Source organism: Diabrotica virgifera, chromosome 3 (genome assembly GCF_917563875.1).
Source record: "Diabrotica virgifera virgifera chromosome 3, PGI_DIABVI_V3a".
NCBI classification, from domain to species: Eukaryota; Metazoa; Arthropoda; class Insecta; order Coleoptera; family Chrysomelidae; genus Diabrotica; species Diabrotica virgifera.
The window spans coordinates 135,003,480-135,027,919 of record NC_065445.1 but is presented as its reverse complement, the minus strand read 5'-3'; the positions used below and the strand labels follow the sequence as shown (position 1 = coordinate 135,027,919).

The following is a 24,440-nucleotide window of genomic DNA, read 5'->3' as shown; positions in this document are numbered from 1 at the left end:
AGCCCCAATGTGTGTGTTTCGCATACCAATCTCCCCCGGCTACAAATTTACTGCCAAGTAATTGAAAGAAGGCTTTGTATTCATCTGTGGAGATTGCATGACGAGGTGGGCTGTAGATTGCAGATATGTTATAAGTGCCATGGCGCTGCATTCACTTGAACAATTGCTGCTTGAATTTTTTCTGTTGTATATTTTGGCAATTCATGATGTGATATACAGCTTCGTATGATTATGGCCGAGCCACCATGAGCTGTACCATCGGGGTGAGGTGTACTGTATGTAGTATAGAGCGGAATATTGAACGTAGTTAGATCAGTAAAGTGGGTTTCTGAAACAAGCAGTACATCGATTTTATTCTGGTTTAAGAAAGTGATTACTTCCTGCTTATGGTTTAGCAGGCCAGTAGCATAAAAAAATATAAATATAAAATATTGTTAAAACTGGTATTTGAGCTACATCATATAGCTGAAAAAGTTGTGAAAAATTCAGAAACAAAATTAACAAGAATAAATCGATGATACAGACCCCTATTTTTGAACCTTTTATCTTGAATATTTCGGAAAGTATCATATCTACGATTAAGATGGATTGCCGTAAAATTGTCCTAAATTAAATTTACTATCAAAACTTGCTTGCGCAATTAGTACAAAAAAAAGTCAATGAGAAAAAGAAAAAATTCGAGAAAAACTTATAAAACAATACCAAAAATGAAGATAATAAAAAGTGGAATAAATTTATTATTTGAAAAATCTTTTATAATTAATTCGAAATGAGTTTAGTCCAGAAAGCCACTGCGCATCCGCTAGGAAAAATATTCTAATTCGGATTTTTTGCACAATCTTACTCAAAAAGGACCGCTTTTAACAAATTTGCATGTTGCCAGGACCAAAAGTTGGTCAAAAATTTTTTAAACGTTTTTTTTTTGTTTTTTTCCTAAAATTATTTTTTTTTGCATGGAACAAAATTGTTTTAGGTTTTTTGGATCATTCCAAACAGAAAAGGTCTTTAGTGACTTTTCTCTAAAGTTGATAGTTTTTGACATATAAGCGATTAAAAATTGAAATTTTGCCAAATCGGCCATTTTTATCCCTCATAAACTATGTGAAAAACTGAAAATTTTAATGTTGCCAAGGTAGGTAGATATTCTTTAAACATCGATTGATGAAATCCCGAAGAGCTTTTTGCAATATAATATAATATTCAAAACTCCTTTGTTTTTAAATTGCTAATCAAGCGTGCGCGACACTATTTTTCACCGTTGCATGTGTAAACAGTATGGTGCAAATGAAAGGAATAAATTAGTTATTTCGTAAACCGGTGACTTTAAGGAAAAATCCCGAAACAGGTCGATTTTTATTTTTAAGTTATGATATTGTGGCATATATGGTATACTAGTGACGTCATCCATCTGGGCTTGATGACGTAATCGATGATTTTTTTAAATGAGAATAGGGGTCGCGTGCTAGCTCATTTGAAAGGATCTGCAATTCTCTATTCAGTAATATAAACATTTACATAATTATTTATACAGGGTGTCCAATAATTTAATTTTTTGTCAATTTGTCAAATAATTTAATTTAATAAAAATTTTTTGGACAACCTGTATAAATAGTTATGTAAATGTTTAGATTACTGAATAGAGAATTGCACATCCTTTCAAATGAGCTAGCACACGACCCCTATTCTCATTTAAAAAAATCATCGATTACGTCATCATGCCCAGATGGATGACGTCACGAGTATACCATATATGCCACAATATCATAACTTAACAATAAAAATCGACCTGTTTCAGGATTTTTACTTAAAGTCGCCAGTTTACGAAATAACGAATTTATTCCTTTCGTTTGCACCATACTGTATACACATGCAACGGTGGAAAATAGTGTCGCGTATGCTTGATTAGCAATTAAAAAACAAAGGAGTTTTGAATATTGTATTGCAAAAAACTCTTCGGGATTTCATCAATCGATGTTTAAAGAATATCTACCTACCTTGGCAACATTCAAATTTTCAGTTTTTCACTTAGTTTTTAAGGGTTAAAAATGGCCGATTTCGCAATTTTTCAATTTTTAATCGTTTATATGTTAAAAACTATTAACTTTAGAGAAAAGTCACTAAAGACCTTTTCTGTTTGGAATGATTAAAAAAACCTAAAAAAACTTTGTTCCATGCAAAAAAAATAATTTTAGGAAAAAAACAAAAAAAAAACGTTTAAAAAATTTTTGACCAACTTTTGGTCCTGGCAACATGCAAATTTGTTAAAAGGGGTCCTTTTTGAGTAAGATTGTGCAAAAAATCCGAATTAGAATATTTTTCCTAGCGGATGCGCAGTGGCTTTCTGGACTAGTTATAGATAAATGAATGTACAGTCCCTGCTCAATTTATTAGACTCACCCTAGAAATATGAGTTTTTTTAATTTGAAACACCTTAAAAGTATGTTCAAAGTCATATGGAACTGCTGAATGTGTTAAATAGCAATTACTTAATAATCGTGCTACATAATTAAGATAAAAATGGTGAACCTTTTTGATTGAATTGGGAAAACTTGACAGGTGGCAATAAAATGGGCTAAATGGGTGCAGTGACTCAACTTTTTTAACTTTAGTTTTTTTCGTTAAATTGGTGATTGGTGTTAAATTTTCTTAAAATTTTTAGTGGTGAGCGTTAATATTGTTCTATATTAATGGTAGTTTTTAATTTGTTCATTTTATTTTAAAATATTAAGAGAAATATGATAATTTTTAAAAGACGAATATCTTCGATTGGAATTTTTTCATATATGGGTGATTGTAAAGATCTTTCTGTTGAGCAAATGTCTTCTGTTACTGCTCCATTAGGAAATATCACATGTTGTCAAAGAGAAATAGCAAAAAAGTGTGGTGTACCCTAATCGTCAGTTCGCAGGTTGAGTCAAAAACCTAAAGAGAAACATCCTGTTACATCGATATGGAGGATTCGGTATGGCCGAAAGATTTCAGTCACCCCCAGAGGACAATGAATTTTAAAGAATTTGGCTGTAAAACACAGAAGAGTCACCCATAGCGATATAAGGAATAAATTGGAAAAAGCAGAGTGTTCAGTATCGGACTCCACTGTACGCCGAAATTTGTACAGTATGGGATTTAAATGTCATAGGCCAGTTATGGAACCCAAACCATCACCACAAATGCTCAAGAAAAGATTAGTTTCGGCCAATTTGCATAAATATTATATGACTGTAGAGTCTTTATGCAAATTGGCCCAAACTAAGGGTTTTTTGAGCATTTGTGGTGATAGTTTAATGTTAGGTTGGTTCCTTAACTGTCCTATGACATTTGAATCCCATACTCTACAAATTTCGGCATAGAGTGGACTTCGATACTGAACAGTCTGAGTCTTCCAATTTATTCCTTATCTTGCTCTGGGTGACTCTTCTGTGTTTTACAGCCAAATTCTTTAAAATTCGTTGCCTTCTGGGGGTGAGTGAAATCTTTCTGTCATACCCACCCCTCCAAATTAATGTAACAGGATATTTCTCTTTAGGTTTTTGACTCAACCTTTGAACCAACGAATAAGATACACCACATTTTTTTACTATTTCTCTTTGACAAATGTGATATTTTCTAATAGAGCAGTAACAGAAGAGATTTGCTCAACAGAAAGAGTTTTACAAGCACCCATTTGAAAAAATTCTAATCGAAGATATTCGTCTTTTAGAAATTATCATATTTCTATCAATATGTTAAAATAAAATGAACAAATTAAAAACCACCATTAATATAGAACAATATTAACATTCACCACTGCAAATTTTACGAAAATTGAACACCAATCATCAATTTAACTAAAAAACTAAAGTTGAAAAAAGTTGAGTCATTGCACCCTTTTAGTCCATTTTATTGGCATCTGTCAAGTTTTCACAATGCAAACAAAAAGTTTTACCATTTTCAACTGAATAATGTAGCACAATTATTAAGTAATTGCTATTTAACCCATTCAGCAGTTCCGTATGACTTTGAACATACTTTTAAGATGTTTAAAATTAAAAAAACTTATATTTCTATGGTGAGTCTAATAAATTGAGCAGGGACTGTATATTGTTTTTCGGCGAGTACTCAAATCTAAGTATGCAAGCTTAAATAACAGGAAGACGATGTATTTTGTTAAATATACATACCCAACATTTTTTAAAGTACTTAGAAATACCTATCATAAAAGCTGTAGAAGAAGTCGATATCATTAAAATTAAGCAAGTTATGATGAAAATAAGAGGACCCTTTCGAATTTTTTAGGAAAAAGTCAAAAATAAAGCATACCTACGTCATTTCCACAAAAATTAAAATTAATAGTAATCCCTATAAAAATTTCTTTACTTTAATAGAAGTAATAATCTCAAAAATTTTGACCGGGTCAAAATGCAGATTTTTGAAAAAAAAAAACATAATTTAAAAAAATCAGAATTTTTCAAATTTTCGTAATTTTAATTTTCTTTTGAAAATAACTCCAAAAATACTCGATACACGTGAGAAATGATAAAGAATGAAATTTTAGTTTTCTTTTTAGCAAAGCGTTTACTGTTATTTTATTTTTGTGTGATAAAAAATAACCGAGATAAAACGTTTGAATCCTAAATTTTACTGCGAGAACAATGTAATTCGGGCCATTTTACCGTTTGTCTTTTAAAAAATAAGGGATGTAGAACATTAAATTTAATATGGTGTTATAGCTCTTCCAATTACCTTTAAAATGGTTGCCAAATAAACCTGATGTCATAAAAGTTAACGAAGTTATTGTTAAAAAACCAATAACATTTTTTGAAAAAATTTTTAAAGTAGATAATTTGTATGTATACAACGTTTGTCGTAAGAGATACGAAAAAAAATTATTTAGGTAAGATTGGGGCGTAGATAGGATCAGAATTTTGAAATTATTTCCTAATATACGGGGCCACCCGTATTGAAGGGGTGAAACAAACTTATCTTTTTTTAATGGAACACCTTGTATATTTTTTCATTTTTGGATTCTCCTCGATATTTTTTCTTAAAATATAAGGTTTTGTAATGTTATACAAATTAGATTAAAAGATAAATACGTTTTTTTTATTAATTTCATAGCAATATTCACACCCTGTATAATCGTAATGATTTGACATCAAAAAATATATTTATGTTCAAATGATTTTTAATACAGTCTACTATTGTTAAAAATTATTAATATAGCTAAATGTTTAATTTCAGTATACAGGGTTGGTCGAAACTGAATGAGTATTTTCTGAGTTTTCTCAGATGGAGCACTCTGTATTTTAGCATCGTAATGAAATGCTATTTTTTGGGACGTTAATATTTCATAAGCATTCCACATATCTAACTGTTTTTATTTGTGAGTTATTGGTGATCCTTGTCCAACATTAATTGCAGCAACAATTACGTTAAATTTTATTAGGTTGGCAGCGAAAATATTTAATTAAGAATAATTTTTTTAATATGTTTTTGTATGATTTTTGATTTAAAAGGAGGTTGCTAAAAGGGTTGAAAAATTAAATAAAATCATAAATTATGCATGAAAATGTTAAAAACATTTATTTTATTTGCTTAAACTAGATTACCTACGCCAGAATGCTTAAATATGCATTTTTACCATTAAAAAAGGGTGAATTTCACCCCTAAAATGCAAAAAGCGCATGTTGGCACCATATTACCTTAATTTCTTGAGGTATCCTCTAGCTACTTAATATTTTTTACGATAAACCTTCGATGAGTGCACTTTCAGAAATATAAAAAATAATATTTAAGTAGGGATGGATTTTACCCCTAAAATTCAAAAGCGCAAATTCATACCATATCAGTTTTGTTTCTTGAGGTATCCTCTAACTACTCACCAATTTTCATGAGAATCAATGGAGGTTCAACGAAATCAGAGGTGAAAATCTTCTGCGACTGCATTTTCAGAAATATAAAACATAATTTTAAAACAGGGGTGGATTTCACCCTTAAAAGGCAAAAAGCGCAAATTGTCACTATGTCACCTTTGTTCTTTGAGGTATCCTCTAACCCAGTGATGGGCAAAGTACGGCCCGCGACAGCATTTAATCCGGCCCGCCAAGGGTCCATCAACATGGAGAGTCTACATTTATAGCTTTAACACAACATGCATTTTTTTTTAAATTATGGCCCTCCTATAGAATTTCTTGTACTTTGTGGCTCCCCATTAAAAAAGTTTGCCCACCACTGCTCTAACCACTCACCAATTTTCATAAAAATCTATGGAGGTTCAACGAAATCGAAGGTAATAGCTCGAATCCACCTTCAGTGACTGCACTAAAATCCGTTCTCAACTCCGACACGGCGCATTCCAACAATGACTACCAGGAAAGGTCCTATGAATAAACAGGATATTTTTGAATAAGATATAACGAAATAAACATCCCTGGATCCGTCGATATCATTAGACGGATGGCAGCACACTGCCTGATTATAGTTCTAGTCAAAACTAACGTATGGCAAAAGAAGTGATAGATCAGAACAACACCAGAAGGGTAATAAACTCATTTGACTCATATACATCACCGAGTTCGGACAAGATTTATACAATATTTCTACAGAAGGGAAATTATATTTTGTACAAAACGGTATGGTACTACAGGCTAGCTTATTATGACTGGGGTACATACCAAAACCTAGCAAAACTTGACATGAAAAAGATATCGATAAGTCCGATGTCATTTGTATAGAAGACTCCAGAAAAACTGCTCGACATTAGGCACATTAGGAATTATGTACTGGTTGAAAATTGGATACTTCAGGGACAGTATGCGTATGAGTATCTCATATACAGTGATGAACGCGCTAATAACCGGCAAAATAATGTAAAAGATGGAAAACAGAATACATTGCGAAACAAAGAGAGATGAAACTAGTGGAGGTGGAAATTATCGTTATAAACGTATAAATTAACATTACATAGTTTCCCACCTTTAGACGTATCAGAGGAGTATGACAACACTGTCAGCGTGACAGTAGAATTTTATAAAATACTCCTGTTACAGACGTCGAAAGGTGGTCTAAACGTTAGAACGATAATTTCCACCTCCACTAGTTTCATCTCTTTTTTGTCTCGCAATGTACTATGTTTTCCATCTTTTACGTTATTTTGCCGGTTATTAGCGCGCTCATCACTGTAGAGAGCGGATGAAGTACTGAAAACCAAGAGGTGATGCTGGGTGCATTTCTCAATATAAAGGGAGCATTCGACAACATCTCATACGAAGAAATCACAAGGATGATTCGTCTAAAACAATAGACAAAACAAGTATAATACATCACTGGGAGATAGAGTGTCCGCAAAGGTAGCCAGAGGCCCTCCGCGGGGGCTTTATATAAGATAGCTCCCATAATTATCTCTCTCTCTCTCTCTCTTGTGAAATCTGGTCATGGATAGGCTAACAGCTAGATTTAGTAACAATAGATACCATATTCTGGGCTATGCAGAGGATCTGGTAATCTTAGCCCACTTGAAATTTAACGGTACAGTCAGAGATATAATGCAACGCCTGACTGTAGTTACAGAATGGACTTCAAATGAGATTAGATAGAGGGATTGAGCCCATTGAGGCTAAATGGTACAAATCCAAATCTAATGAGTAGCTTGAGGTAATATAATGAGGCTTACTTGAAATCAACAGATAAAACGAATAACTAAGAGAATAGTTATTACGTTAATGGTAGCCTAATGCACTCATGGAAAATATGGGGTTTAATACCAGACATGTTAAATTGAATTTATAACATGGTGGTAAAACAATTACATAGGCATCAAAGGTATGGCGACCAAAGGTGTAGCAAAAAACTGCAATCCTCTAACTTATCGAGGTGTATGGGTCAGTGGACACACAACCAAGGCTGTAAGATTATACATAGTACATAGACGGATGTAAAACTGCACAAGGGTCAGGTCATATTCAATAATGTTGGAAATATAAACGTTTCTATTCCACTAGGACAGGAGAATATACCCCTGTATTCCAGGCAGAGGTTCATGTAATCCTGCATTGTGAAAGAACGTTATTTCGCAATAACTATGATAAAAATAAGTGTACAGCTTTGAAATTCTTGTCAAATGAGGGCTCTTTGGTGCGTAATACGTGATCAAAGCGATTCATTCAATTGTTTAAATTTTATTCAACTTGTTTATCCCAAAGAGCTTTTTTTTGCAATAATATAAGTCAGAAAAAAAAATGATTTTAAAACCATTCTACAGGTATCAAATGAAAGAGCATGAGTTACACTTTCAAACTGGTTTAAAAAAAGTAAATAAAAATGCATTTATTAGTAATAAATAATTATGCCAAAGTATGGTCAATTCTTCCTTATAACCTTTTTGAATAGCTTTTTTAAAAAAAATCTATTTTTTACCGTGTTTTAGGCGCACAACTACCAAGTAATGTTATGTATATGATAATTGATGAAAAATTGTAATAAATATACAGGGTGGTTCATCTCATCCGCCTCGGTCTCTGTACGGAAAACCACTTGATATTTTAAAAAATTTTCTTCACAGAAATATACAGGGCCTTTAATACTACAACCTAAAAATAATGTGAATTATACAGGGTGTTCCAAAAAAGAGTGGTATATCAAAGTTATATTTTTTCTTATGGAATACCCTATATCTGATATCATTATTGAATTGACCTTAAAAAATAAGCTATACTTTCATAAGGGTTCCCTATACCTAAATACAGGGTGTTTTGATTTATTTCGATTTTTATAAAAATGTAAGGTTTTAGAAAAAAATAAATATCTACGAATCTAAGAATCAGTAACAAATTCTTTCTTGGATCTTAATAATAGACTATTTAGCATACTTAAACGGATGCTTATTGCAACAAAATTTTTTACAGAGTGGTCAAAATATGAGATTGTTCTATTAACAAATTCAAGCTGTAATAACTTACTTGTTTTAAATGGAACACCCTGTATCTTACTAGTCTATCGCGTAGCAAATTTACTTAGCTTTCAATTTGTATTAGGGTTTCCTATACCTATCTTTTTACAGGGTGGTCAAAATATTAGATTGTTCTATTAACAAATTCAAGCTGTAATAACTTACTTATTTTAAATGGAACACCCTGTATCTTACTAGTCTATCGAGTAGAAAATTTACTTAGCTTTCAATTCTTATTAGGGTTTCCTATACCTATCTAGCTTCATTTTTTAAATATTTAAAGATTTCCTAATTTGTCAGTTTTAAAAATTAGAATTAAGTACCTATGTCGTGGTTATGTACAACACATCACCAACACCGGCAATATACTTAAATATCTTAGTCAAGATAGTTTCATTAATAAAATTCACATTTTTATTATTTAATCACACAGAGTGTTCTTATTTTAAATGACATACTCGATATTCTATACTTTATAATGGAAGATATTTAAAATCTCTTCAATTCCATGTTAATATTCTCAATACACATGTTATTCTGTAAATATAAATTCCCATGTTATTCTGTAAATACCCATTTTTACATATTTTTCTACAATAGGCTCGTTTTCGTCAAAGTAGCCATTGCATTTAATTGTTTGTAATTGCGATTTAAAGATTCAAACAAAAAGTGGCGTTCTTAAATTTACTTAATAACCGTTGGGTTAAGATATGGAAAATACTTATACGGAATGAAATATAATTTAAATATCTTCCAGAATACGGCATCTAATATAGGGTATGCAGTTTAAAATTAACATATTATTCAATTTCACATGTAGGCCAAAATCAACTAAAATAATACAACACTCTGTGTGATTACATGATAACAATGAAAATTTTATTATTAATGACAGTATCTTGTCTAAGTATATTGCCGGTGTTGGTGATGTGTTGTACATAAAATAAACACGACATAGGTACTTATGTAATTCTAATTTTTAAAGCTTACAAATTAGGAAATCTTTAAATATTTAAAAAATGAAGGGAGATAGGTATAGGAAACCCTAATAAGAATTGGAAGCTAAGTAAACTTTCTACTCGATAGACTAGTAAGCTACAGGGTGTTCCATTTAAAATAAGTAAGTTCTTACAGCTTGAATTTGTTAATAGAACAATCTAATATTTTGACCACCCTGTAAAAATATAGGTATAGGAAACTCTAATACAAATTGAAAGCTAAGCAAATTTTCTACGCGATAGACTAGTAAGATACCGGGTGCTCCATTTAAAATAAGTAAGTTATTACAGCTTGAATTTGTTAATAGAACAATCTCATATTTTGACCACCCTGTAAGAAATTTTGTTGCAATAAGCATCTGTTTAAGTATGCTAAATAGTCTATTATTAAGATCCAAGAAAGAATTTGTTACTGCTTCTTAGATTCGTAGATATTTATTTTTTTCTAAAACCTTACATTTTTATAAAAATCGAAATAAATCAAAACACCCTGTATTTAGGTATAGGGAACCCTTATGAAAGTATAGCTTATTTTTTAAGGTCAATTCAATAATGTCATCAGATATAGGGCATTCCATAAGAAAAAATATAACTTTGATATAACACTCTTTTTTGGAACACCCTGTATAATTCACATTATTTTTAGGTTGTAGTTTAAAAGACCCTGTATGTTTCTGTGAAGAAATTTTTTTAAAATATCAAGTGGTTTTCCGTACAGAGACCGAGGCGAATAAGATGAACCACCCTGTATATACAGGATGTTTCACTGGGAAACGGAAATACTTTAATGGCGAATAGAGGTCACCGAGGCCGTTCTAGGTATAATGAATTTTTTGCCCTATCGACTTTTAAATCCGAGTTACAGGGTGTTTTATCGATTTTGCTCATTTTTTTCCAAAGCCATAACTTTAGAACCACCCTGTATATTTTTTTAATATTCGGTACACATATGTGTCATTCAAAACCCAAACGACCGACATACTAATCACAAGAAAAATCCAGGTCCGGATTAACAAAAAATTATAAAGTAATTGTGACCTTAAAACAATACCCTGTATATTGAAATTTTGAAAATCTCTTTGCATATTTGAAAAGAGCACAAAAAACTAAGTCTAATGGTTCGCTTCGATTTTTCGGCCAGAAAATTTTTTGACTTTAATTTTGAAATTATATTGAATTTTTTAAGAACTCAACATTAAAAGCAGGTATTATTAACTTATAATTATAAATTATTAAAGTTATTGAATAAATACTTATTTTAAAATGAATCAATACTTATTTACCACATTGGAAAGACCCAATTATTAATCACAAGAAAAATCCAGGTCCGGATTAACAAAAAACAAAGTAATTGTGACCTTGAAACAACACCCTGTATAATGACATTTTCAACATTTGATTGCACATTTGAAAAGACCACAAAAATCCGAGTTTATCGGTTCACTTTGATTTTTTGTGCAAAAATTGATAAACTTTAATTTTGAAATTAAATAAATTCAACTTTTTAAGAACCCTGAAATGAACAAGCAGGTTTTTACAGCACTTTTAATAATAAATCATTCAAGTTAATGAATAAATACTAATTTTAAAAATAATCAGTTATTATTTCTGCGTTAAAAGAACTCACTTACTAATCACAAGAAAACTCCAGGTCCGTATTAACAACAAAATACAAAGTAATTGTGACCTTGAAAAAACACCCTGTATATTGAAATTTTTAAAATGCGTTTGCACACCTGAAGAGAGCACGAAAAACTAAGTTTAATGTCCCGCTTTAATTTTTTGTGCAGACAATTTAATGACATTACTTTTAAAATTATGTATATCGAAATTTTTATTATGAGTTCCCAGAGTTCTTAAAAATTTCGACAGAATTTCAAAATTAAATTCATTAAATTGTCTGGCCAAAAAATTGAAGCGAACGATTAAACTTAGTTTGTTGTGCTCTTTTCATACCTATATGCAAACGGATTTTGAAAACTTCAATATACAGGGGGTTGTTTCAAGGTTACAATTACTTTATATTGTTTTGTTAATCCGGACCTGGATTTTTGTTGTGATTTGTAAGTGAGTCGTTCGAATGTCGTAAATAATTATTAATTATTTTTAAAATGGGTATTTATTAAATAACTTTAATAATTTATTGTTAAAAGTGCTTTAAAAATCTGCTTTTTAATTTCAGTGGTCTTAAAAGTATCAATATATTTAATTTCAAAATTAAAGTCATTAAATTTCCTTCACAAAAATTAAAGCAAACCAATAACTCAGACTTTTGGGGTCTTTTCAAATGTGCAAACAAATTTGGAAAATTTCAATTTACAGGGTGTTGTTTCAAGATCACAATTACTTTGTACTTTTTTGTTAATCCGGACCTAGATTTTTCTTGTGATTAGTATGTCGGTCGTTTGGCTTTTGGATGAGACACATGTGTACCAAATAACAAAAAAATATACAGGGTGGTTCTAAAGTTATGGCTTAGGAAAGAAATTGGCAAAATCGATAAAACACCCTGTAACTCGGTTATAAAAGTCGGTAGAGCAAAAACTGTAGTATATCTAGAACCGCCTCGGTGACCTCTATTCACAATTAAAGTATTTCCGTTTCCCAATGAAACACCCTATATAATTTGTGATATAAAAAAATAAAAAGTTTATAAGGAAAAATTTACCATATTTTGCATAATTAGTTATTACTAATAAATGCATTTTTTTATTTACTTTTTTTAAACCAATTTGAAAATTTGGCTCACGCTCTTTCATTTGATACCTGTAGAATGGTTCTAACGTTATTTTTTTCTGACTTATGTTATTGCAAAAAAAGCTTTCTGGGATAAACAATTTGAATAAAATTTAAATAATTGAATGAATCGCTTTGAAATTTTTGTCACATATTAAGCACCAAAGAACCCTCTTTTGACAAAAATGTCAAAGCAGTACATTTATTTTTAAAATAGTTATTGCGAAATTAATTTTTTTGAAATTTCGACCTTTTTTCGCAATTTTATTAACAATAAATGAGTATATTAAACTTTATAATACGCAATTTTAAAGCTTTTTCCTTTCTCTCGAAGATGTTTGTACTAAGAAAACCATGTCTTACTGTTTTCCATTAATTTGAAAAAAAAAAAAGGAAAAAGGGCCGTTTTTTGACACTAAATTGTTTATAAATAAAAATGGTCGCCAGATTCCACGCAGGAAATAGTTACAATTTGTTCTCATAGGTATTACCTGTCGAAAAAACGCTTCAGTACCCTGGCTGTTGAAGTGTCATGAAAAAAACCTTATTACCCTGGGCCCTGGACTAATGAAGAAGGAGAACAGATGCGCATATAAAACGGTAAAATTATAACCGGTTTTCTACTTTAATATCCTTATGAGTTATTATAGTACAACGTATTTGCAGTAGCGCATCCATATAAAATAATAGACCGAAAAATATACCTGAATACTTACCTACACTACTTTTACTATAAAAATATTAGCTCTCATGAATTGGAAAGTGCAAGTAATTGGAAATATGGGAATCGAACAGTAAAAACTCAGATTGACATAAAATTCCTTACCTGGCGAAGATGGAGATCTCAAAAAATCCTGTCTTTCGTCGGGATAATCTTCATCTTCGGGAACCATCTCAAATTCCTTGACAAAAGGACTTCCAAAAGAAATCACGTCTTCAGAAGTTGATGCACTAGGATTCCGACCATAAAACCAGTCTTCCGCTTCTTCTCGTATAACAGGCCAATTTTCGTGCCTGTCGTGTCTGGTGCACAACCACCTTTTTCTGTTAAGGTCATCAGCTCCTAACGGGGTAGTTGCTACAATATACAGGGTGTTTCATTACCAATTGTCCATATCGTAACTGGAGCAACCTTAGCACAAAATACGAAGATTTAACCCTAAAACACTTACTTAAATAAAATATTCTTCCTTACCGAGATGCAGAGTGTTTTATTACAAATGTTCTAAAATGATTTTAGCCCATGGTTAATGCACCTTTTAATATTTTTTGTTCAAACTTGATACACAGTTTACAAATGCTAGGGTACTTTAACTAGTCTTAAAAGATAGTTTTACGCTGTTACCTGAGGCGTGCTATAGGGATATATACTTCCTCTTCGCCCCTTTTCCACCCTTACAATCTACGCCACTGTCGTAATAATCATTTCAGATGTTTCTTTGATCCTTCGTTACTTTTTACGTAAATATCATCCGTTGTCTCAATGCGATAGAGTAAGTAGTTTTCAAGTTATTTGGGTTTTAATTTAATGGATTCAATAAGATTATGTATTTTAAACACATAATCTTATTGAATATAGTTTAAAGTACATAGTCTTATGGTCTTATGGAATCCATTATCTTTAACCGCAAATAACTTGAAAACTACTTACTTTATCGCAATGAGACAAAAGGATGATATTTATGTAAAAAGTAACAAGGAATCAAAAAACCTGCTGTAATGATTATTACGACAGTGGCGTAGATTGTGAGGGGGAAAAGGGGCGAAAATGAAGTATATATCCCTACAGCACGCCTCTGGTAACAGCGAAAAACTACCTTTTAAGACTAGTTAAAGTACCCTAACATGTGTAAACTGTGTGTCAAGTTTGAACAAAAAATATTAAAAGGTGCTTGAACAATGGGCTAAAATAATTTTAGAATATTTGTAATAACACTCTGTATCTCGGTAAGGAGGAATATTTTATTTAAGTGTTTTGGGTTAAATCTTCGTATTTTGTGCTAAGGTTTGTCCAGTTACGATATGGACAATTGTTAATAAAACACCCTGTTATAAGTTAACATTATACAGAATTTCGGTGTCCCGAAAAGATTGGTCATAAATTATACCACAGATTCTGGGTTCAAAAATAGGTTGATTGAACCTCACTTACCTATATACAATAGTGCACACAAAAAAAGTTACAGCCGTTTGAAGTTCCAAAATGAAAATCGATTTTTTTTCATATATAGAAAACCCTTGAAAGATTTTTTATTGAAAATGGACATGTGGCATTCTTATGGCAGCAACATCTTAAAAAAAATTAAAGTGAAATTTGTGCACCCCCTAAAAATTTCATGGAGGTTTTGTTCCCTTAAACCCGCCCAAACTTTTGTGTACGTTCGAATTAAATTAATGTTGTATCACCATTAGTTAAAAACAATGTTGTTAAAACTTTTTTGCCTCTTAGTACTTTTTCGATGAGCTAGTGTTTATCGAGATATTTTGAATATTTGTCGAATCCACCACATATTTGTATATGGTTAATTACGATTATAGAGACCTGTTAATAATCTGAAAATTTATTTATAATTTACATTTTCATGTATATTTTAAAAAAGAAGCCACATCTCGATAAAAGGTGACTTATCAAAAAAAGACTAAGAGACAAAAAAGTTTTAAAAACGCTATGCTTAACTAATGGTACCATAATAATAGTTTAATTGAAACGTACACAAACATTTGGGGGGTTTAAAGGAGCAAAACCCACAGAAAATGTTTATGTAAATGTATTAAAAAAGAAGCCGCATCTCGATAAAAACTGGATTATCGAAGAAATACTAAGAGACAAAAAAAGTTTTAAAAACGTTGTGTTTAACTAATGGTACCACAATAATGAATTAATTGGGACGTACACAAAAGTTTGGGGGTTTAAGGGAACAAAACCCTCATAAAATTTTTATGGGGTGGACAAATTTCACTATAATTTTGTTTTAAGATGTTTCTGACATAAGAATCATACATGTCTGTTTTCAATAAAAAATCTCTAATAGTTTTCGATATATTGAAAAAAATCGATTTTCATTTTGTAACTTCAAAGGGCTGTAACTTTTTTTATGAGCACATTTGTACTAAGGTAAGTTAGGTTCAATCGAACTATTTTTGACCCCAGAAGGTGCAGTATAATTTATGACCAATCTTTTCGAGACACCCTGTATAAGTTATAAGTTTAACAGGTTAAATTATACAGTTTAACAAATAAATTGTAACAGGAGTTAAACTAACATTACCGTCTGATTTAACTAATTTACTTTATTATTTTATTTCTTCTTTCTCCTTCCTACTTTTTTATTGGCGGATTGATATCTCTATGGAAGGCTGTCACTCCATCTTTTGCGCGGTAGGCCGATACTTCTTCTACCGATTGGCGATTTATCTCTTGCTATTTTGACCACACGGGTCTCCACCATTCTGCTTATGTGGTTGTTTCATTATTTTTTCTATTAAGTGTCCATTAATACACTGTACGTTACATTGTCTTCTATTATCTTCACTCCTCTTTCGATCTCCCAGCGTATTTCCTGTAATTCTTTTTAGTACTCTCATCTCTGCCGTTTCCAGTAGTTTTTGTGTTGTGACTGTGTCGGGTCTTGTTTTTGTTGCATCATTATTGGTCTTACACTGGCTTTACATTCTTGACTACATCTGTCGGTTTCGCCATATAGTGTTATTAAGGCATCCTGTCGGTCTATTTGCTTTTTATTAAATCTTTATAGTTGAAACAAGCTAAGTTATAGCTTGTTTCAAATGCAGTGACGAGAAGATCTCGTCTAAAGAAGTTAGCCTAAAGTAACCAAGCAGGGACGTTCCAAAAAATAATATTACCTATATTATATTGCCAACATTTCTGTATATTTAAACAATACGTATCGGAATATTATTACTCATTGATAAATATTCTTTAAACTTTAAAACCGTTGTTATTTATAGCATTATTACTTAAATAGGGAAGAGTGTTAAAAGTTGGTGTGAACACAAGTTGATTTGCGCTCTGGTGGAAAAAGTTGTTTTAGTACGGAAGTAAACATTGGTTTTTGGTGAAATTTTCACAAAGTGTGTGGTGAATTCAACATTTCAACTGTAAGTCATCTTTTTGTTAATTTGATGCACGTAAGAGAGGAGATTTGCAATAATATTATACAGAACAATATTTTTTTAAGTTACAAATTCAACAAACATTGAATATAACAAAAACGTGTATAATTAAACATTAATGAATATTTAATTACTGAAAGCCATAAATAAATTAGCAAACAGAAGTACGGCCAAATATTATGCGACGTTGCCGGCGTGTGCAAAATATCTGAGACCTTACCAAAACGTAATTAAAAATAAGAAGATAATAATAATAATAATTACTATTAGACACAGGTTACATTTTCCTATTTTTTGTGTATATTATAAGCTTTAAGTGAACTAAAAATATATTTTTCTCTCATTATATTGATAAATATTTTCAGTCTAGAAAACAAACAACAAGACAAATAGATGAACAACGAAGAAAATAAAAAAGAAGGAAAAAGACACAAACCGGAGCACGACAGCTCGATTGAAGAAGACAAAGAAGAGCAACATAAAAGCAAAAAAGCTCCAGACACGCGCATAAAAAAAGTAAGTACAATATTAACGGACATGGAGGAGATTAAGATATTGCTGAGCCAGATGAGGCAAGAAATTAAAGAAGATATCCTGGAAAGCAAAACAGAGATTAAAGATGAAATCAAGGATATGAAAAACGAACTGGAAGATATTAAGCAGAAGCTTAAGCAAAACAAAGCAGAAACAGAAAATTTAAAAAGAGAAGTAGAAAAAAAAGAACAAAAATGGGAGAAAGAAAACGAAGAACTCAAAAAAGCGTTAACACTCATGGAGAATAGATTAGAGAAGATCGATAAAGAAAAAATACGCAATAAATTAATCATAACAGGAATTCAGGTAGATCTGGAAGATGAAGTTAGACTAAGAGAAAACATACAAAAAATGATGGAAACAGAGCTGCAACTGAAAATAGAAGTTAAAAGTGCGTTTAAGATAGGATACAAGAAATGTATAACATAAACGAAGAGCTGGGAAGACAAACAGAAAATACTGCAAGAAAAAGGTAAACTCAAATACACAAGAGACTGTAGAGAAATATACATAGATGCAGCGCTGACGTTCAAGGAAGCAAAGATACAAAAAGAAATCAGAGACATAGCAAAACAACAGAGAAGCAAAGGAGCAAAAGTAAAAATCAGATACCAGAAATTAGAAATAAATGACAAAGTGCTAAAATGGAATGCAAGAGAAAATAAACTTATAGAAATTGAAAATGTCCCAAAAAACTAGACAAAAGAGAATGGATGGATGAAAAGGAAACAGACAATGCAAACGAAGAGGTAAATGAGTCACGGTATATTCAAAATAATAAGAAAAATACAAAAAAAAAGGAAGAGAATTAAAAAAATGACAAAAAAAATTGGAACATGGAACGTCAGGACACTGCTAGAAGAAGGAAAAATGGAAGAGCTAGCGACACAGTTGAAACAATACAATATAGATATTGCAGGAATTCAAGAAACCAGGTGGGGGGGGGGGACATGGAAAAATCGAAAAAGAAAATTATACAGTATGGTATGCTGGAGAAGAAAAACAAGGATATGGAGGAACTGCTTTTATTGTGTTAGGGGAAATGAGGCATAAAGTTATGGAATTTAAAACCATAAGTCAAAGATTATCATACATAAGAGTAAACAGCAAACCGAACAAGTTGTCCATAATAAATGTCTATGCACCCACAGAAAACAGTGATGACTTAATAAAACAACAGTTCTATGAAACACTAGAAGAAAATGCCGAAAAAATCCCGGGAGAAGATATATTAATTATTATAGGCGATTTCAACGCACAAATAGGTAAAGAAAAATGCTTTAGGGAGGTTGCAGGGGAAAACTCATTATATAGCACAACAAACAATAATGGAGAAAGATTATGTAATTTAGCAGCGGCATTAAACATGGACATAAGTAGCACGAGATATAAACACAAAAACATACACAAGATAACATGGATGAGACCAGGCAGTCTGGAGGGGAATCAAATAGACCATGTACTTATTAAAAAGTCACACAAACAGTCGATAAATGACGTGAGATCTCACAGAGGGGCAAACATCGATTCGGACCATATGCTAGTGATTGCAAAATGTAAAATAAAAACAACAAAGAATGAGACGAAAAGCACAGAGAAGATGGGACGTAGATAAATTAAAAGATAAAGGAGTAAAAAGAAGATTTGTAAAAGAAGTAAATGTAGAGATGCAGTTCAAGGAGGAACAAGAAATGGAGGAGCAGTGGAAAAAAATCAAACAAGGAATAAACACTGCAGCAGAGAAAGTAGTTGGAAAAATGCAAAAATAAGAAGAAACAATTGGTTTGACGAAGAGTGCAAACTAGCAGTGGACGAAAAGAATAAAACAAGATTGAAATGGCTAAGCACAGGTAAAGAAGAGGAACGAGAAAAATACCAAGATCAAAGGAAAAAGACAAAGAAATTGTTTAAATCAAAGAAAAATAAAAAAGTAGACGAAATTATGAACGAGATCGAAACAAAAAATAAGAGACACAATTCAAAACCACTGTACCAATACTTAAAGCTAGGTAGTAGAAAACGGACAGCTAATGTAGCCATAGAAGCAGAAACATGGCAGAAGTATTTCGAAGAAATGTATCAAGAAACGGATGTAGAAGAAGAAAGAGAAACAATAATGAACCCGGAACAAGGTGAAGAAGAAGAATTGACCTATACAGAAGTAAAAGATACAATAGGCAAACTGAAAAACGGGAAAACAGCGGGAGACGACGGAATATGTGCAGAACTTATAAAATACGGGGGTGAAGCACTATACAGAAAGATTTATGAACTAATACAGAATATATGGAATAAGGAAACAATGCCCGAAGAATGGAAGAAAGGAATTATTGTGACAATCCCAAAACAAGGAGACCACAGGATATGTAAAAACTACCGAGCAATTAATTTACTGAATGTAACATATAAAGTACTGACTGGTATAATTAGAGACAGACTAACAATATACACAGAACAAAGCATAGGAGACTACCAGTACGGTTTCAGAAAAGGAAGATCCACGATAGATGCTATCCATACACTAAAACAAGCGATAGAGAAAACATACGAGTACGACGGAGAAGCACATATACTTTTTCTAGACTTTAAACAGGCTTTTGACAAACTAAGTAGAAGAAAAATGATCCAAGACTTACAAGAGAGCAAAATACCAAATAAAATTATAAGAATGATAGAAATGACAATGCGAGATTCCCAAGCAACAATAGACACCGGAAGAGAGAGAACAGAAATAATAAAAATTAAAAATGGAGTAAGACAAGGAGATGCGCTCTCAACTGTACTATTTATTCTATCATTAGATAAGATAATAAAAAAGTTGTCAAACGCAGGAACTATAAATAAAAATACAGTACAAATAATTGGATATGCGGACGATATAACCATAGTAGCAACAGATAAAAAGGCATTAAAGAAAACCTTTCAAGAAATAGAAAACGAATCCAAACTAAGAGGACTGGAAATAAATGAAAATAAAACAAAATACATGAATGTAAGTAAAAAAAAAGAAGACGCAACTGACAGAAATGACAATAGACGCACACAGCTTCGAAGAGGTTGAAACATTCAAATATTTGGGAGTATTAGTCAACAGAAGAAATGAAAGTGTAGATATGAAAAGAAGAATTCAAGCAGGAAACAAAGCATTCTACAGAAATAAAAAAATTTTCAAAGATAAGAAGATAAGCCGAAATACAAAACGAAGATATATAATACAAAACGAAACGAAGATATATAAAATAGCCAAACAGAGAGCAAAGAAAGCAAAAGATTTTAATCAGATTAGATGTATCCGAGATGAAAATAATAAAATACTAGTTCACGAAAGGGATGTCAAAAAGAGATGGAGAAAGTACTTTGACAGCTTATTAAATGAAGAATTTGACAGACAGCCTGTAGAGTCAACGGAGACAGTAGCAGCAATGGTCACCAAAATAACCAATGAGGAAGTGGCTCAAGCGCTTCAAAAAATAAAGAAAGGAAAAGCGGTAGGACCAGATGATATTCCTGGGGAAGTATGGAGAGCATTGGGAGAGACAGGAACAAGGTGGCTAGCAGGTCTATTTAATAGAATTATGGAAGTTGGACAAATGCCAGACGAATGGAGAAGCAGTATACTGGTACCTGTTTACAAAAACAAGGGAGATATACAACAATGTACAAACTACAGGGCTATAAAACTGCTTAGCCACACCATGAAAATATGGGAAAGAGTAATTGATAGACGGATACGTGAAGAGACCGAAATATCCGAGAATCAATTTGGCTTTATGCAGGGTAGATCAACAACAGATGCAATTTTCACTATAAGGCAGTTGATGGAAAAATACAGGAGTAAAGAAACAAACGCTCATATGGTATTCATTGATCTTGAGAAAGCATATGATAGAGTTCCTCGAGAGATTCTGTGGTGGGCACTCAATAAGAAAGGAGTCCCTGGTGAATATGTAAAGATTGTGAGGGATATGTATGAGGGAGTAACGACTAGTGTTAGGACAGGTGTGGGAGAGACTGATAAATTTCATGTGAAAGTAGGATTGCATCAAGGTTCTGTGCTTAGTCCGTATTTATTCTCATTAGTTTTGGACCAGATAACAGCGAAAATACAGGGTAACATTCCATGGTGCTTAATGTATGCTGATGATGTCGTGTTAGTAGGAAATAGTGAAAGAGACTTAGAACAAAAACTGGAACAGTGGAGACAAGCTCTGGAGGAAAAAGGTTTAAAACTTAGTAGGACAAAAACAGAGTATTTGGAATGTTCATTTAAAGATGGAGCTACTACAAATAAAATGGTATCTTTGGATGGTGAAATGATTGTAAAAAGCAATAGTTTTAAGTACCTAGGATCGGTATTACAGAGTAATGGAGAAATAGATGGAGATGCATGCAGTAGAATTAGGGCTGGATGGATGAAGTGGAAAGAAGCGAGTGGTGTGTTGTGTGACAGAAAAATTCCAATGAAGCTGAAGGGAAAATTCTATAAAACAGCCATAAGACCAGCTATGATGTACGGAACTGAATGTTGGGCAGTGAAAAAGAAAGAGGAACAGCGAATGCATGTGGCGGAAATGAGAATGCTTAGATGGATGAGTGGAGTGACAAAGAAGGATAAAATTAGAAATGAGTATATTAGGGGAAGTCTAGGTGTGGCACCAATTGATGCCAAAATGAGAGAGCATAGGTTAAGATGGTTCGGTCATGTTCAACGTCGAGACGTTAACCACCCAATACGAAGAATAGCTGAAGTGCAGATTCCTGGAAGGAGTAGGAGAGGAAGACCAAAGAAGACCTGGGGGGAGACGATAAGGCAGGACATGTTGGTAAAGGGGATTAACATTGATATGGCCCAAGATAGAATTGTGTGGAGAAATGCAATTAGGGAAGCCGACCCCGCATAGGGATAAGGCAAAGAGAATGATGATGAAAACAAAATACATGAATGTAAGTAAAAAAAAGAAGACGCAACTGACAGAAATGACAATAGACGCACACAGCTTCGAAGAGGTTGAAACATTCAAATATTTGGGAGTATTAGTCAACAGAAGAAATGAAAGTGTAGATATGAAAAGAAGAATTCAAGCAGGAAACAAAGCATTCTACAGAAATAAAAAAATTTTCAAAGATAAGAAGATAAGCCGAAATACAAAAATGAAAATCTACAAAACGACCATAAGACCAATAGTGCTATATGCTTTGGAGACATTCACATTAACAGCAAGAGAAGAAGAGCAGCTGAAAGTTTTTGAGAGAAAAATTATGAGAAAAATTCTGGGACCAAAGAGGGAAAACGAAGAGGATGCAAGGCAATGGATGAACCACGAAATACAAGAATGGATGGGTCAAGAGAACATAGTAAGAGCAACAAAAGCACAGAGAATTAGATGGTATGGACACATAATGAGAAGAGAGAAGAACAATCCGTTAAGAGTTATAACCGAACGGATACCACCAGGTACAAGAACCAGAGGCAGGCCTAAACTCAGATGGAGACAACAAGTGGAAGAAGACTTAAGAAGTATGGAAATTAGAAATATAGGAAGCAAAATCAGAGAGAGAGAAGAATGGAGAAAGGTAGTGGAAACAGCGAAGTCACACCAGCAATTGTAAAACCAAAGTCAGAATGGGATGATCCCCCACAAAAAGGATCTTCAAGTGAAAACAGCTTCAGCTTCCTCGGGAGCGTACAGCTTGTATATATATATATATTACTTAAATAACTTATGAATAGCAGGTAAAGGAAACTTTTGTGAGTACATCATATAATGTTATATTACGTTATTATATATACGAATTTTATTCATTCTCATATTATCTTTGATTCCATCCTTGTCTTTAACGTACTTTTCTAATTGAAAAAAGTCCATTGGCAAAACTTGGCAACAATGTTCTGAATTTGCTAAAGACTTGCATCTCCTTCTTGTACTTTCTCTTCTGCCATCTGCGCACTTCGTGTCTCTTCGCTATCTAGGGCTAGTGTACAAACATTAATTTCTCTTAATTTTATATTTTGATGGTTTAAAATTTGAAAGTCTAAGCTTTAAGAAATATCAATACTAGTGAAGTTATTTCGGCGAATTGTTAAAGACTAATTTGTGAATTTTTTTGAAACTAGAGTTGGGATTATTTTATTTTTAAATTAAATAAACATATTCCGTACAATTCAAAGAATATAAAAAAAAATTAAAGGCAAAATATTGAAAAATAAGCCAGCGGTGGCAAATTCTCACAGGTACCTAAAAAAAATGGATTTTGCGATGGACATCAGTTTATTTTTATCGATTTTTGACTTTTTGGAAGCACTCAGAAATCAAAATAACGAAAATTTTTGTAATACACCAGGGAAATCAGGCAAAAATATACCATGTTCGGGACACTTGAGCAGCCAGCTTGCAAATGGGTTTTTTTGGGTACTATATACCTAATATATTGTAAATACAAAAATGCCCGTCACAGTTTGGACGAGAAATTTAGTCATTAACAAATAAGGGTTAAAAATGAGAGTTTTTTCGTTCAAATCGCTATATTTAAAAATAAGGTAATTAAATGTCTTATTTATAATATTTTTCTTTTAGTAGATGAGCCAAGGTTTAAAATAGCGTTTTTTGAATTTTGGTCAGATTATTTGTTGCTTCGGATATTGCAAAATAAAACTAAAATTTCGAAAATAAATAATTTGCTATAACTTTTGCGAAAATAAATTTAGGACTTTCATATTGCATGAAAAGTTGAGTCAAACAGTCCATACAATGCACAAAAAAATTTAAGACCATGCGTCAATTATTTTAAATTTTATTCAATTTGGTTATCTAAAAGAGCTTTTTTTTCGCAATGTTATTGTTCAGAAAATAATAATGATACAGCAATTCTGTGAAAACAACATGAAAGAAGAATAGTCATATTTTCAACGCATTTAAAAAAATTCATTAAAAAGTCATTTTTATCACTCAGAAAAATTTTTACTAAAATAGAGTCATTTTTGGCTTATAAACAATTTGAATAACTTTGTTAATATTGACTGTAGGCTAAAACTACAATGGAATTTGAAAAACTGGTATTTTTATACGAATTTTCAAAGAAAAACTTTTTGCCTAGGTTAATTACAGTCAAAG

General features: G+C 32.1%; 1 protein-coding gene across 1 annotated transcript in view; it reads right to left on the bottom strand.

The window, feature by feature from the left end:
• Window positions 1-24,440, bottom strand: part of LOC114327481 (rapamycin-insensitive companion of mTOR) — a 156,680-nt gene that overhangs the window by 46,227 nt on the left and 86,013 nt on the right. The window contains exon 16 of the mRNA XM_050646921.1: window positions 13,487-13,738. Coding sequence (XP_050502878.1) covers window positions 13,487-13,738 — 252 coding nt within the window. The remainder of the gene's footprint in view (window positions 1-13,486; window positions 13,739-24,440) is intronic.